A 15196-nucleotide genomic window follows, 5' to 3' on the forward strand; every position below is an offset into this window, starting at 1 on the left:
CTTTGGAAGGCACACCAAGAGCCACAACGGAAAGCTTTGAAGAAGGCCTTAAATATCCCAAACAGATTAAAAGAGAGAGTCCTCCCATCCGAGCATTTGAAGGAGCCATTACAAAAGGAAAACCGTATGATGGAGTCACCACTATCAAGGAAATGGGACGCTCAATTCATGAAATTCCAAGGCAAGATCTTTTAAGTCAAGAAAGCCGAAAAACTCCAGAAGTAATCCAGAGTACAAGACCCATAATTGAAGGTTCCATTTCTCAGGTAACCTTTTTTTTTTTTTTTGCAAGGATGGGCCTGATCTTTCAGTTTCACTATCCCACTTGAAGTTAGAAAAGAAACTTTGGAATCATCTAGTTCAGCTCCCACATTTTAAACAAACCAAAGCCCACAGGGGTTGAATGACTTGCCAACAATTGCTCAGAGTCTAGATCTGAACCCAGATGCTTTGATCTTCAATGTAGCATTTTTTTCTATTATCCAGTGCATTTTTTCTTCTATATTTCTCTAAAAGCTCAGAAGATAAGACTCAATGCTCATAATAGGACTTCATGATAATGGGAGGGAGGGGAGAGTTGGCGAAGAAGAGGTCAGGAATACAAATGTAGGACTCGTCTTATATTAAAAAAAATTATTTTGTTCATAGCATGTAATAGTTTTTGATTCAGAACAAGAAAATCTAGTTAGATGGTTCAAGTCAAATGCTTAAAATAGGAAATAAAAGCAATTTAATTTTTAAATTGTCTTTTTCATATTCTCAGGAAAAATTAGTGTTATTTTTCTCTTTTTAGGGCACACCCATAAAGTATGAAAGCAGCTCTAGTCAATCTGCCATTAAGCATAATGTCAAGTCCCTCATCACGGGTCCTAGTAAGCTCCCTCGTGGATTGTCTCAGTTGGAAATGGTCCCAGAGAACATCAAGGTGGTCGAACGAGGAAAATATGAAGATGTCAAAGCAGGAGAACCGATCCGCTCCCGGCATACATCAGTTGTTAGCTCTGGTCCCTCTGTTTTAAGGTCAACCCTTCATGAACCTCCCAAAGCACAACTGAGTCCTGGGATTTATGATGACTCCAGTGCAAGAAGAACACCTGTGAATTATCAGAACATGTCTAGAGGGTCTCCCATGATGAACAGAACTTCTGATGGTATGGTCTTTTTTCAGTCTTGTCTTCCTCATTGAACTTTGCCAGTCAAAAGCAGCAGTTTTGAGGATGGAATCTTTAAATTAAAATGAGTCCAAAATGAAATGCAATTTTGAGGGATGCTTACATTTCTCTTTTAATCATCAGACCATAGCTGCATGCTTATTAGGGTCCAGGCAGAGGCAAAAATGGAGCTCCTGCTCTCAAGAAGCCTGAATTCTATTGGGGAAACAGCTTGTTTTAGATTTCAGTTATACCTTTGGATAATTATCCCAGTTTGACATAACTTGAATGCTTACCTTAATGAGGGAAAACATCCTTTCTTTTGTTCATGTTAAAATGATGTGATGTAGACTCCATTTGCTTCATTCTGCCTTATTAGTGCCTTTATTAATACTTTACAAGAAGAAATGTCTGTTAGTCAAGATCACTCCCAATGAGCTTAGATAGACAGTAAAATTACTCAGAAGTAAAATTTATACCTCATTCTGCTTCTGTTCCATCAAAAATAAAATAACAAGCTTTCCAGTCCAGCCTCAGCTATAGAGGGTGCAGTGTGGAGGGCCAATCTTGAGGTTCAAGCAGCCATACAGATAGATAGCCCACAGTCTCTGGATCATACTAGAAGGAGAGCCTGGCTCTGAACTTCCTCGGGGGATTCTGTTCTTTTAGCTAGCTCCTGCCTGAAACCAAAAGGCAGCCATGATTCAGTCATCAGGAGTTCCTGAGTCCTCAGTAAAGTTGGAGGCTTCTGTGAGAGCATGCTAATATTTAAAACAGAATAGAGACCCAAGTGAATGCTTGATAGTAACCACAGGAGTGCCATTTTGGGAGGAAAACTGTGGGCCCTTAGACGGGCCTTGGAGCCGCCTCCCTGGTCATCTGGGAGTGGGAGCCCCTGTTCTGACCCTTTGCCGCTTAGCAGCTCTAGCTCAGCCAAGGCTTGTTTTCCACCCTCCCAGAGGGTCCCAAATTCCTTAACACAGGAACCTCCTAGCAAAGTGTGGGTGGCAGCCCTTCCTGGTCAGGCTGGCAGCGCACTTTCACGGCTGCCTCCATCATCTACATCAGCATGGTCTGTATAAATGGGGAGAGCCTTATCCTGTGCTCTGGGTTCCCTTAGAGCCGCAGAGTCTCACCTTTCAGCATGGCTTTAAAGGCAGTGAGACTCAGCCCAGCATTTAAGAGCCTATTATGTGCCAGCCACGGGGCTGTGCCCAGCAATACCTCCTTGGGCGGTTCCCAGTCACTGCTGGGAGAAGGGCCAGTGTCAAAGGTCGTATTATCAGTGATGGGATGAGTGGGAAAAAGTCAACGTGGTGCTCAAGGTTTCATTTCAAAATCAGCCAGCCAATAAGCATTTATTAAAGGCCTGATGTGGAGTAGGCACTGTTCTAAGTGCTGGGGCATTGGGGAAGGGAAGGAGAGTGTTAATCTTCTCAGAATCCCTTGTGTCAGCTCATTTGAGTTGAAGTTCAAATATTGAGCATCTCCAATGGACAAGATCTTGTATTCATGTCCCATAGAGGATTTAAAGATGTTTGCCATATTCTTAGCACTTGGTAAGCTTACACACAAAAAAAAAAGACTCCCCTTTTTCTCTATTTCTGCACAGAATGAGCAGAAAATGATTCTTATAGATGGAATTGTTTTTTAAATGATAGAATATATGTGTTCCCATGAATCCTTGATAATTGGGCCCATTCTGTAAATGCAAGCTATGTCATCTGTCTTAATGGATGGTGCTACTTTTTCAGCTGCCGTTTCTTCTGGGAAGTCCTCAAATCATGAAAGGAAATCCACACTTACTCCTACCCAAAGAGAAAGTGTCCCTTTACCCTCTAAGTCTCCGGTCCCAGGCGTGGATCCTGTCGTCACCCACAGTCCCTTTGAGCCCCACCACAGAGGCAGTACACCAGGAGAAGTCTATCGAAGCCATCTTCCTGCACACCTGGATCCTGCGATGCCATTTCACAGGGCCCTGGACCCTGGTGAGTGTTGTTTTAGGCACTTGTGGCTTGCAATTTAATTCTTGAAGAGAATATACATTTATCAGGTGGGAGGTCCTTTTGCCTCTCTTCCTCCCCTTCATCCATTCCTTAAGAATACAGAGGCTGTGGTAGTCCTGTACTATATGAGGAACCTATTAATATCATCTGTTCATAGAGACAATTTCCATGGCAACTGACATTTATAGCATGCATTAACCGAGACCTTTCCAAGGATAATTATTCTCTGAGAAGTTTTAGTGAAGCACAAATTACATTAAATACCAAAGCCCCCCTAGTTCTTTAATTTTGTCTCTTGGTATTATGCAGCCTCTAGTGAGCTACTTCTGTGTTTGTGGCTTAGATTTACATTCCTTCCACTGGCTCTTAGCATCTTAAAATAACACATTTTCCAGGAGAATCAGCTGAGGGCCAAAGACCTTCTAGGCTACATATGCACATTGACTTTGGCTCATGTTGCTATCTTGTCTGGAATACCTTCCCCTTTTTCTCAATTCAAACATGTGCATCTGCTCTCCCTTTCAATTCAGCAACCATTAGCTGAGAGGCCATTATATACACAGACACCATACTAGATTCCTGGGGTGCGAAAGATGGAAACAAAATAGTTCCTGTCTTTGAGGAGATTACATTCTATTGAAGGGAAATAACTTGCAAAGAGAAAAATAAATGCAAAATAAGGGCAGACTAAAAAGAAATTTGGAAGGAGCACACTGACAACTCTCAAAAGAAAATACTGGAACAGAGGGTTGATTAAGTCGATCTGTTATCATTGTTTTCTTTAATTTGGTTTTGCATTCTTGCTATTTTTTAGTGGTGGTAGAACTGAGCAGACTAAAATAAAACTAACCACAGAGAACAGTCACTGACATTTTGAAAAAGTCTTCAAGTGCTTATAAAAATCATTGGAAAGATAATTTGGTTTCTCAGGTTTTAGGGAAGCTTATTTTCAATCATCTAGTGGATCATCTAGTTTCCTAGAGTTCCATAATACTCAAAGGGCACCCACACACCAACTCTTCACCAGAGGCAAGTTGTAGCCACATTGGCCTTTGGAGTGAAAAAGTGTTTTAGAGAAAGGGTAGCTTTTATTTTCTCCCCCCCTTCATTCCCTTCTCCCCCCCCCCCAAAAAAAAAACAAAAAAAAAAAAAAAAACAAAGCCTGACCATCTTTGGTCTGTGTTAGCGTGATATTTTTATACAGTAATAGGTCAGAAGTTAAATCTTCATCAAAAACAGGTTAGTCTTCAATTTTATCTTGCATATTATGATATACATATGTGTATGTATGTGCCTTTTTTCTAAAGATGGTCCATTTCTTTTTGTCTGATTGTTGATCAATACAGATCAGATCCATTTCTCCCTTCCACCTAGCAGTCACTACATCTGGATATTCTGTACCTGTGTAATTCATGATTAAATGCTCATTATCCAGCTAGCTTTTTTTTTGCCCCAAGAATAATAAAGATGACTATTCATGGTATATTTGTGCAAAGGAAAAAATACAAATTCCATTCTGATTCAGTGTTCTCATAAATCTTTTGGGACAGAATTAAACCTCTGCTAAAGAAAAGTATTGGTGTAGGTGGTTCTTGGAGAGAACATTATAATTACACTATTTGGAAGTAGAAATGAAAACTCCTGGAGAACTCTCTTATATATTGTTAGAAGTATTGGCAAAATGAATAATTTTAGCTTTTCCCTACTCTTTCTTCTTGTGTACAGTAGGGATACCTAAGTGATTGCTGGTTAGTGATGCTACATGGGTGAGATGAGGTAGGGGGGAGGGAGGGGCAATTGTTCTTGCTCTTCACAATGTTTTTGGACTTGGCATGGATGTTTGGTGCTTCCTTCAGAGACTTAACTTCCTGTCTGCCCCTCTCTCTCTCTCTCTCTCTCTCCAATAGCGGCTGCTGCATACCTGTTCCAGAGACAGCTTTCCCCAACGCCAGGTTACCCAAGTCAGTATCAGCTTTATGCGATGGAAAACACGAGGCAGACGATTCTAAATGATTATATTACCTCACAACAGATGCAAGTTAACTTGCGCCCTGATGTAGCCAGAGGACTCTCCCCCAGAGAGCAACAATTAGGTCTCCCATATCCTGCAACCAGAGGTATGTGTCTGTGATTGCTCTAGCAGAATTATTCTTACGTGTGTCAGGGTAGACATTGCTATGGTGTCCGCCCCCCTGCTCTCCCAGCCCCCCCTCCCCCCAGCCCCAATCAGTGAAGCCCATGTAGAACTTTGGGGCAGGAGAATCAGTACCCAGTAATGAGCTTCTGATGAGGTTCTGAGGCAGCAGAGGATTTGCCAAGAACACACAGGATTTGAACCCAGATCTGCTGACTCTTAAGTTGAGCACTATCTACTCTACCATACTGCCCTCCTCCATTTTACCTCCCCCAGGCTTACCTCATGGTAAATAAAGGAGCTCCAGGAGTGTGACTTTTCCAGATTACATGTTAAAGATCTTGGAGCCAACCTTTTCCCAACCTCCTTGTTGGGTTCTTAGAGTTGTAAGTGCCTGATAGGTGACAGAATCTTTAAGAAAGTTCTGTTCTATTGGTGAATGAGTTGGAAAATTAATGGGGAAGATGTGCACAATTGGCATTTGTGTGCATTCCCTGTGGCAGTGGAGAGGCAGAGTGGGAAGAGAGCTGGCCTTGATGGCGACAAGTTATTAACCTGAGAAATATAAGAATAGCAGGCCCTCTATGTGGCTGGAGAAAACGAGGACTACAATCCTCATCTTAATTGATTAATCTTTTTGACAGGAATCATCGACTTGACCAATATGCCACCCACCATCTTGGTGCCTCATCCTGGGGGTACAAGCACTCCTCCAATGGAGAGAATCACTTACATACCAGGTACCCAGCTGACCTTCCCTCCCAGACCTTACAATCCTGCTTCAATGTCTCCAGGTAAGAATCCTTGTTCTGCTTCATGTAGATTAGAAGCATTACCTAGTGCTTTTCCCCCAATGTCCTTAAGAGCATAAATTTAGAATGAGAAGGGACTGTGGCATTTGTTTAATCTACCTCCTCATTGTAGACAGGAGGAGACTGAATGAACACAGGGGTTCAGCGGTGTCCAAGTTCATCCTGGTACAGAGTATCAGAGCTGGGGTCTCTTCCTTCAGACCTTTCCCTCTTAGCTTCATACTTTCTTGTTGTTTTCTTTCTGAAAGATGTTCATATCTTTCCATTGACAGTGAGCTTGTGTCTTAGGAAAATATTATTAAATCACTATATTTATTAACATTTTCATCTGAATCCCTTTAATGATAAAACAGGCATAGATTTCAGGTCTAGAGTATTTTGTAAAAATTGCATGCATTTGAAAGTTTAAATTCTCTTGATGTTCCTCATAGAGATGTGAAAGCCTGTGGATATTTGTGTTTTACAGGCCACCCTTCACATCTGACTGCATCTGCTGCCGCAAATGTTGAAAGGGAACGGAACGGGAACGGGAAAGGGAGAGAGAGAAGGAACGTGAACGGGAAAGAGAAAGAGAGAGGGAGAGGGAGCGGGAGAGGGAGAGGGAGAGGGAGAGAGAACGGATCGCTGCTGTCTCTTCAGAGTTATACCTTCGTCCAGGTAAGAAATGGAAGATGTGATGTTAATTTCCTTATTGTTCAGTGGAGAGGCATGATTATTTTTATTGCCATTCTAAGAGAAATTTTCCAAAATCTAACTCCATTTCTAGCACTGGCCACTTGTTTTATGCTATCAGACATATAGAATCTAAAAGATGTCAGACCTGTAGGATATTAGAGTTGAAAGGGATCTTAGGAAACATTAATCCAGTTCTCATCTCTTAGAGCCCAAGTTCTGAACCTGGAGGCCTTTAGTCTAATAGGTAAATTTCAGGATGTTCACAAATTTGACTGGAAAAAAAATTTACATTTTTATTTTCAGGAGCTTCTAACTGAAATTTGTCATTTGTTTTGATTATTTAAAAGTATTATTCAGAGGCTTCACTAGCCCTGCCAAAAGGAACCATGACATCTCAGTTGAGATTTTCTGTCATAGAGCAAGAGCTTGAGAAGAAGCATGTGAGAGGGGCCCACTCCAGGTTACCATAGGTTTAGTTGAAGAAGCTCAGCTTAAAGCCAGCTCTGTGGCCTCTTTGGTCAGTGCTCTTTCCATTTATACCAGCATATGTAAAACATGATCCCACAAACTAGTAATCTGAAGGAAATTCTCGTAAGAAAATGCAATGCTGAAGCTATATTTTCCTTTTTAAAATATTAAAATGGCATTATGAATTTTTTCTAGTAATTTTTCTCAATGAAAATGCTTGTTTTTCCCTCAGTTTCTCCTCTAGTTCTTATTGGATATTTTATTTCCCTTCTCTTCCCCCTTCCCTCAACTCACCAGTCCCAGTTTGTATTTCTCCTAGTATATTCCAAACCCCAGACTGGTCTGTGCTCAAATGCATTTGTATAGAGCTATATTCCTGTGATTTGCTTATTGATCGATCCATTTAGCAATGGGATGGAGAGGGCACCTAATCAAATGGTCTTCCAGAAAGTATGTAAAAGACCTTTTGTTTTTGGTCTTTTTCCTCTTGTGCTAGGAAAGAAAAACCACTCTTAATGTTTTCATTCTAGTTATAGTTTTATAGAATTGTCCATTAATGATAGATATTTAATGTAACTGAATGAATGAATGAATGATTGGATTGTGGCTCATGGTTCCAGAACTGGAATTGGGAAAAGAGATAGCAGGATAGTTGAGCTGGCTAGGGAGGAGATGCCTGGAGAGTAGAGAGGGGAATCAGTTGGAGCTTTCCTGAAAGTGTTTTGGAGAGGCAGTTAGGATTCAGCACATCTTTCAGGGTTGTCAGGCAGTGGGAAGAAGGTAGGTAGAGAAGTGATTGATGGCTTGTTGTTTCTCTGTACTTAAACTGTTTGAATATTTCCAGTAATCAGAACTTGAAGTTTTCTCATTAAAAAAAAAGAGGTGGGGGGTGAGAAGAAAGCCCTGGTCTTCCCTTTCTCTTACTCTGAGTATAGCAGGGAGCTTTGAGGCCCTCCCTAACTCCTTCCTCTGCTTGCTTTTCTCTCCTTCTCTGTCTGAACTCCTGCAGGTTCCGAGCAGTCTGGACGGCCCAGCAGCCATGGCTATGTCCGCTCCCCTTCCCCCTCAGTGAGGACGCCAGAGAATCTTTTGCAGCAAAGATCCACTATTTTCCAGGGACCCAACGGAACCAGCGTCATCACCCCTTTGGATCCCGCTGCCCAGCTGCGCATCATGTAGGTTCCATATACATCTCTTACCAAGGACTGTCATTTCAGCTCCTACTCAGCTCTTTGAGATGAATTTTAAGTGGAATTGTGACACAAAAATGAGCTTCTGCTCTACACGTGTTGATCGTGGTGCAGTGAATCTATGTTCTCATGTGGCTCTCAAGGAATAGGCCCATTGGCTCCTCACCAGTCAGGGTCACGCTGACAGTGGACCTGCAGTCACAGCTTCGAGCCCGACTTCTGGTTCTGTCAGCCTCTTGTCATGCTCAGGACTGCCCGGGCCCCTCCCTTCTTAGCTGGCAAGGTGTTAGCGAGACGACCTACTAGGCAGTAGGGGAGTTGTTGGACCCCTGTTTCCCCCATATGTCTGTTGATTGGTTAATGTTTCTTATTTGCAGGCAGATGCCCCCCGGTGGGCCCGCACTAACCCCAGGCTTACCTGCCTCCCGCTACAACACTGCTGCCGATGCCTTGGCTGCTCTGGTGGATGCCGCTGCTTCCGCCCCTCAGATGGAAGTGACCAAAGCAAAGGAGAGTAAGCACGAAGCATCCAGGCTGGAGGAGAACCTGAGAGGCAGGTCAGCTGGTGAGCAGCAGCCACAGCCGCAGCCGGAGCCAAAGACAGGCCTGGAGGTGGACAAGAGGTCCGTCCAGTGCCCGTATACATCCTCAGCTTTCCCAAGTGGCAAACCCCAGGGCCAGACGTCTTCAATTGTTTATTCGGAGGCTGGCAAAGAGAAAGCCCCTCCTCCTAAGTCTCGGTACGAGGAGGAATTAAGGACGCTGGGGAAGACTACTATCACTGCAGCGAACTTCATCGATGTCATCATCACCAGGCAGATTGCCTCGGACAAGGATGCACGGGAACGTGGCTCTCAGAGCTCAGACTCTTCGAGCAGTCGTACGTATTTCAGCCACAGTTCTGAAGCCTGAGGTTGGGCCCTGCGTGCTGGCCAGTGAGAGTAGTCCTTACTTTGAGGGCCAGAGGCTTCCTGAGTCCTGGGTTTACTAAGAAGGGGCAGGTGGTGGGAGCAGAGTCTGTGGGTCAGCAGTCCAGTCAGGCCCTGGCCAAACCCCAGCCAAGGTGGCCCAGGTGAGGACACCAGGACAGTGCCAGGAGCTGCGGGATCCTAGATTCGGGTGCTTTTCTATTGGCCACAATAATAGAGCTGAACCTTAGCACCACAATCCCAGAACTATTTGTTTGGCTGTACATTACATGTCAACACACACGCACACACGCCACCACACAGTACACAGAGCATCAGGCCTGGAGTCAGGAGGACTCTGGCTGTACATTACATGTCAACACACACACGTACACGCCACCACACAGTACGCAGAGCATCAGGCCTGGAGTCAGGAGGACTCGTCTCTCTGAGTTCAAGTCTGCTTCAGACACTTCCTAACTTTGTGACACTGGACAAGTACTTTGTTCTCTTTGCCTCGGTTTCCCCATCTGAGCCGAAGAAGGATGAGCAGGATCATTTCCCCGGCCTTTGCCTGGCTGGCATACTTAGGATCTAGGGGATCAGCAAAGTGAGACAAACAGTGAGGGAGGTGTGTCCCATGACAGTAACTGCCCCACTGTGACGTGGCCAAGAGAGCTGCGCAGGAAAGAGTAGAAAATGGGCTGAGAACGTTCAAAGGAAAGTCCTAAGAGCTATGTGGTGGCAGGACGAGGACCGCAAGGCAGCAGCATACTATCCAACACCATATCACGATACACTAACTAACCTCACTCATTGGAAATTGGACTTGGCCACTTTCCTTCTGATAGATGTTCTTTACTTAAATCAGCTCTAAAAAGTCTTTCACTGAGGTATCTATCCCAGGATAGTTAGTAATCTGTTTAAAGGATTTGAGAAATGGCCGTGGCAATGGTATCTTCTGTTTCTTGTGATTTATAACAGTGACAGAGATTATTGATTATGGTAAAGACAACTTTAAAAAGCAAATTTATTGCTTTACCCTGTTTCATTGTAAGCTTTCTGAATTAAGGGTCACCCATTAAAATTTGTGAGCAGGTTCAAAATATTTTGCTCTGTTAAATTTCTAAGATGATTTGTTTTCAAATAATCTTCATTCCCTTTCTTGAAGTATCATCTCATCGATATGAACCATCTGGAGATGCTATTGAGGTGATAAGCCCTGCCAGCTCACCAGCACCACCCCAAGAAAAACTCCAGACCTACCCACAGGAGGCTGCGAAGGCAAATTCTGCAGAAAGTAAGCCTCTCTGAAGGCCCTGGCCCTTTTTGTTTATGCCTAACATCAAAAAGCCTGAGCATTTGCCTGTTACAGAAAAAGAGAATTATATATGAAACTACGAATCACTTTTGCTTATAACTTAGCTTTTTAAAGTTAGATATCTCACACCTTCCAGTTTATTTTATATGTTGAACAGATGCTAGTATATGCCTATGCTCTTTATTTATAACATTAGCTAAAAATGTTAAAATTGGTCTTTGTTTCATATTGTTATCTTTCAGTAAAAGCTTCTGAAATTTTTAAATATAGTTTTTTAATTTTAGAATGAATCTAGAAACTTAACTTATATGCACTCTTGAAAATAACTGCTAATTCAAGAAACATTGCTTTCTCATTCTCCTTTGAGAATCATTGACATTTTGGTCCAAGAAGAGACAAGGGCTGGTTGTTAAGATCAGCTCAGTTCACTGCTTGGACCCTGATTCAGATGCATCCTGCTTTTCACTTTGTCGTTGTAGTCAGTCTGTAGGTGAAGAAATGTTTGGGGCTTTCTTCCTCTTAAAAATGGGTTTAAATCTGTTATGAGCTAAATGTTAAATTCTTTGAAGAGACACCTGCAAAGTTAGCTTAAACTCAGATCGTTGTTAGTCTCAGGAGAAAATCCTCATTGAAAAACCCCCTTGGTGTCCCACATCAGGTGATCCCAATAGACAATATGATGGATCCCTGCCTCGATACCGGCCTCAACAAGAGTCTCCGTCTCCGCAGCAGCAGCTGCCGCCACCCCCTCCTTCTTCGCAAGCAGAAGGAATGGGGCAGGTTCCCCGGACCCATCGCCTCATCACACTTGCCGACCACATCTGTGTAAGCATCACGCTGGGCTTGGGGGTTTCTGATTTATTCCCGAGGGGAGGCTCCAGCAAGGAGGCCCAGAGTTTGTGGAGGTCCCTTCTCTCTTTGTGTGCATCCTTCCCACCCCCAGTCCCCTGCGCTTCCCCCCGCCCCCCTCTCTGAATACCAGATTCTTCTGTTAGAATGCATGGGTGTGTTACAGATGCTTAACCACCTCCTTCTTTCCCCATTAACAGCAAATTATTACACAAGATTTTGCTAGAAACCAAGTTGCCTCGCAGGCTTCCCAGCAGCCTCCCACTTCTACATTCCAGAATTCAGCATCTCCTTTAGTATCTACTCCTGGGAGGACAAAAACATCGAGCCGTTACAGTCCAGAATCCCAGTCTCAAGCTGTCCTTCATCCACGGCCCAGCTCCAGGGTGTCTCCTGAAAATCTTTCTGATAAATCCAGGGCAAGGTAAAGGATTTGCACAAATTCCATGTTAAATTAACCTCCCCATTTTAAAAATGATTGCTCCTGTCCATCCCTTGCCTTCTCAGCAAGGTTTTCTTGGTACATTAGTAGTCATACCCAAAGACCACATGTTTGTTTTTATACCTCTCATGTCCAGAAAAGGGGCCATGGGGATTATGATTAAAGTGTTATTTTTAGGTTATTTTGATCAGGGTGGGGCAAGGAACAAGAGGACTCTGTTCACAATCCTAGATGGTTCAGATGTCCCCTTTTGTCTTGTCCCCTTTGTGGTGGTTATTTGGACTTTGATTTTTTTTTTTTTTTTAATGTATTTCAGAACAGAAAATGAGCAAAGAGTGTCTCTGAGTATAGGACAGGGAAATAGGTGTCTTATGCAGAGAAATGTAAAAGCTCACACCTCTCTAAAGGAATCTTTGCTTTTGGAGTCCAGTTGAAATGCCACAAAAAGGTTAAATGGGATGAGACATGCTTATTAACAGCAGCAAGCACTTGAATTTCACGGTTAGAGGTTTGTTGTTCTAGAGGAGTTTGACATAAAAGAACTTCTTTCCTTGGTCAACTCTTCTACTACCTGACTCTGAAATACAACTGGTTCTGTATAGGAGCAGGCTGAATGGGAAGCTGCTCACTTGGTGACCTTTCTCATACTTTTTTCCCTTTCAGATAAAGTTTAAATCATCATAGTTATCTTTACCTTCTTTGAAAGACAGGAAAACTTTAAATTAGGCTCAGAGAAGGAGTTGTTAATGGATCACAGACCACAGTGATCACTGGGGAAGGTCTTCCAGGTGCTTGTACAGGGGGCTAAAGAGGAGGGCCTCACAATCAGGAGGGTAGAGTATCAGGAAGGGGCCTTTCTCACCATCCTTGAGCATTCAGGCCTATTACCAGTGCTCTCAGTATTAACTAATTTCCACCAGAAACAGATATGGCAGAAGACCTTCTTTGGCCCATGACACAGGGGTGGGTAACATGCCTTCCTGCAGCAGCAGCAATTGTAGTGATGGCTTAAAACCCTGCTCCACAAAGGCGTGAGACTTTGGGCTTTTGCATTTTTCTAATGATGTGTGTCTTATAATCTCAGGCCTGGAAAATCTCCAGAAAGAAGTCAGGTCTCCTCTGAACCCTACGAGCCAATCTCCCCACCTCAGGTTCCAGTCATCCATGAGAAGCAGGACAACATCCTGCTACTGTCTCAGGGCGCAGTGCCCGCGGAGCAGAGGTGAGCCCAGAGCATGTGCCTTGGCGTCTTCCATTAGCCATTACAGAAAAAGAAACATAGAAAACTGTAAAATGGGGGAAATCATATTTTCAGTACCCTTTACAGCGCTGCTCTGATCATCAGCAAGTCAATGTGTATATGTTGGGCTTTGTTAACTACCAAGCCTTCTATTCCTATTTTATGTCTTCTGTTGGACTGTAAACTTTGTGAGGGCAAGATCTCTTTTATTCTTATATCAATTAACATTGAATGAATGAAAGAAATAATCATATGGCAGGATTGTGTTTATTCCTCTGTAAGAACTTTATTCCATGATCTTTAGACTCCAGAATGCATCAGTGATTGTTCTTATTTCTTCTTTTTGGGGCTAACCCATTCCAGCCCTTTTTATTACTTTATTAGAGAGCTGACTATAATTCTTCAGACTAGACTATTATTGTAACATACTGCCTGGCCCCAGTTGGGAAATGGCTTTATTCCAGAGTTGTAGTTTCTGGTGATCTTTAATATGAACAGTGTAGTTTGCAAACCTTGAATTAACATTGGACTTGGGGCTTTTCAAGCCCTTTGTGAGAATGTGTTGAACAAGAGCTCACATTGGTAGTTATGTCCTCATTTTGTGTAGCAAGGTGAGCAGCAGCATGGGATGATGAAAAGAGCCCTGAACCTGGGAGCGGGGGACCTCACTTCAGATCCAGGCTCTGACATTTTTAGAACCCATGTGACTTTGCACAGGTCCTTTAACCTCAATGTTCCCTTTGAGCTTATAATTCACTTTAGAGACCGAGGCTAATCTTTGTCTTAGGTGCAGTGTTAAAAGTCCTAACAAAGGCAGGGAGGACTTTTTGATTGTTCCCGAAGATGAGAAGCTTTTAATGGCTCTAGAATAGTGCTGTTCTCAATGAAAGACATGTCTGAATTCCTCTTCGGGGCAACGCTGCATTAATACATCATGGTCTTCCTCGTAGGAATGATTCCCGCTCACCAGGAAGCATAAGCTACTTGCCTTCCTTCTTCACCAAGCTGGAAAACACTTCACCCATGGTGAAATCAAAGAAGCAGGAAATTTTTCGTAAGTTGAACTCCTCTGGTGGAGGTGACTCTGACATGGGTAAGTGGGACTTATTTTATTAGCTGAAAACAAAACTTATAGAACTCAAATGTACTAGGAGTGACACTCTTGAAGTCACATTTTACCTCTTTCATCCCTCAAAACACACCAATAAGGTTTTTAAAAATAATTTTGTAATTAAGAAATAATTGCTAAATAATAAATGACTGTGTTTGTGGTAGATGTCGTGGGTGTAGGCGGAATATTTTAAGAATTATCAATGTGTTATGTGGTACCTATAATGAGAAATGTACACTGGAGGGTAGAGAGGAGACGCTAAGACCCTGAAACAGTAAAGCTTTTGAGTACTTGTTATCTGTTTTGACGTCCATAATTGGTTCCACATAGTGAACGTAAATATTTGATGTTTTAACTCCAGCAGCTGCTCAGCCAGGAACAGAAATCTTTAATCTGCCAGCAGTCACTACCTCAGGTAAGACAAATAATGATAAGTTATCCTTTTTGCTGAGGCTGAATGTAACACAATGGAAAAAACGACCTAAGTTCAAATCTTGACCCTGCTGCTTACTACCATTTCTTGTCTTTTTTTTCTTTTTAGATTTAATTTATATTTTCAGTTCCAAGTGTTCTTTCTCCCTCCCCATGCCTCTCATCCATATATCTAGAAGAAAGAAATACAATATCCATTTTGCATATAAAGAAAGTCATATGGAACCTTTGAAGTAGCCATGTTTTGCCACTCCCCCCCCCAAAAAAAAAAAAAAAAAAAAACAACCCAAAAAAACAAAAACAAAACCCTCCCTCCAAAAACCAAGTAAGGACAATAAAGGAAAATTCTGTATTTTCCAAGCCCCTTGGTTTTCTCTCTGGAAGCAAACAGTATTTTGCATCCTGGTCCTTTTGAGTTGTGCTCAAATGATTATCTTACTGCTAAACCATTCACGGT

General features: G+C 42.7%; 1 protein-coding gene across 1 annotated transcript in view; it reads left to right on the forward strand.

Annotated features, from left to right (window-relative positions):
• The window catches only part of NCOR1 (nuclear receptor corepressor 1), a 174184-nt gene that overhangs the window by 144252 nt on the left and 14736 nt on the right, over positions 1-15196 (forward strand). The window contains 15 exon segments of the mRNA XM_051992080.1: positions 10-266; positions 794-1151; positions 2906-3139; positions 5065-5274; positions 5936-6085; positions 6570-6616; positions 6619-6760; positions 8256-8421; positions 8814-9316; positions 10516-10644; positions 11324-11490; positions 11715-11938; positions 13041-13178; positions 14147-14289; positions 14669-14722. Coding sequence (XP_051848040.1) covers positions 10-266; positions 794-1151; positions 2906-3139; positions 5065-5274; positions 5936-6085; positions 6570-6616; positions 6619-6760; positions 8256-8421; positions 8814-9316; positions 10516-10644; positions 11324-11490; positions 11715-11938; positions 13041-13178; positions 14147-14289; positions 14669-14722 — 2922 coding nt within the window.

The sequence above is a fragment of the Antechinus flavipes genome, chromosome 4, assembly GCF_016432865.1.
Source record: "Antechinus flavipes isolate AdamAnt ecotype Samford, QLD, Australia chromosome 4, AdamAnt_v2, whole genome shotgun sequence".
Lineage (NCBI taxonomy): Eukaryota > Metazoa > Chordata > Mammalia > Dasyuromorphia > Dasyuridae > Antechinus > Antechinus flavipes.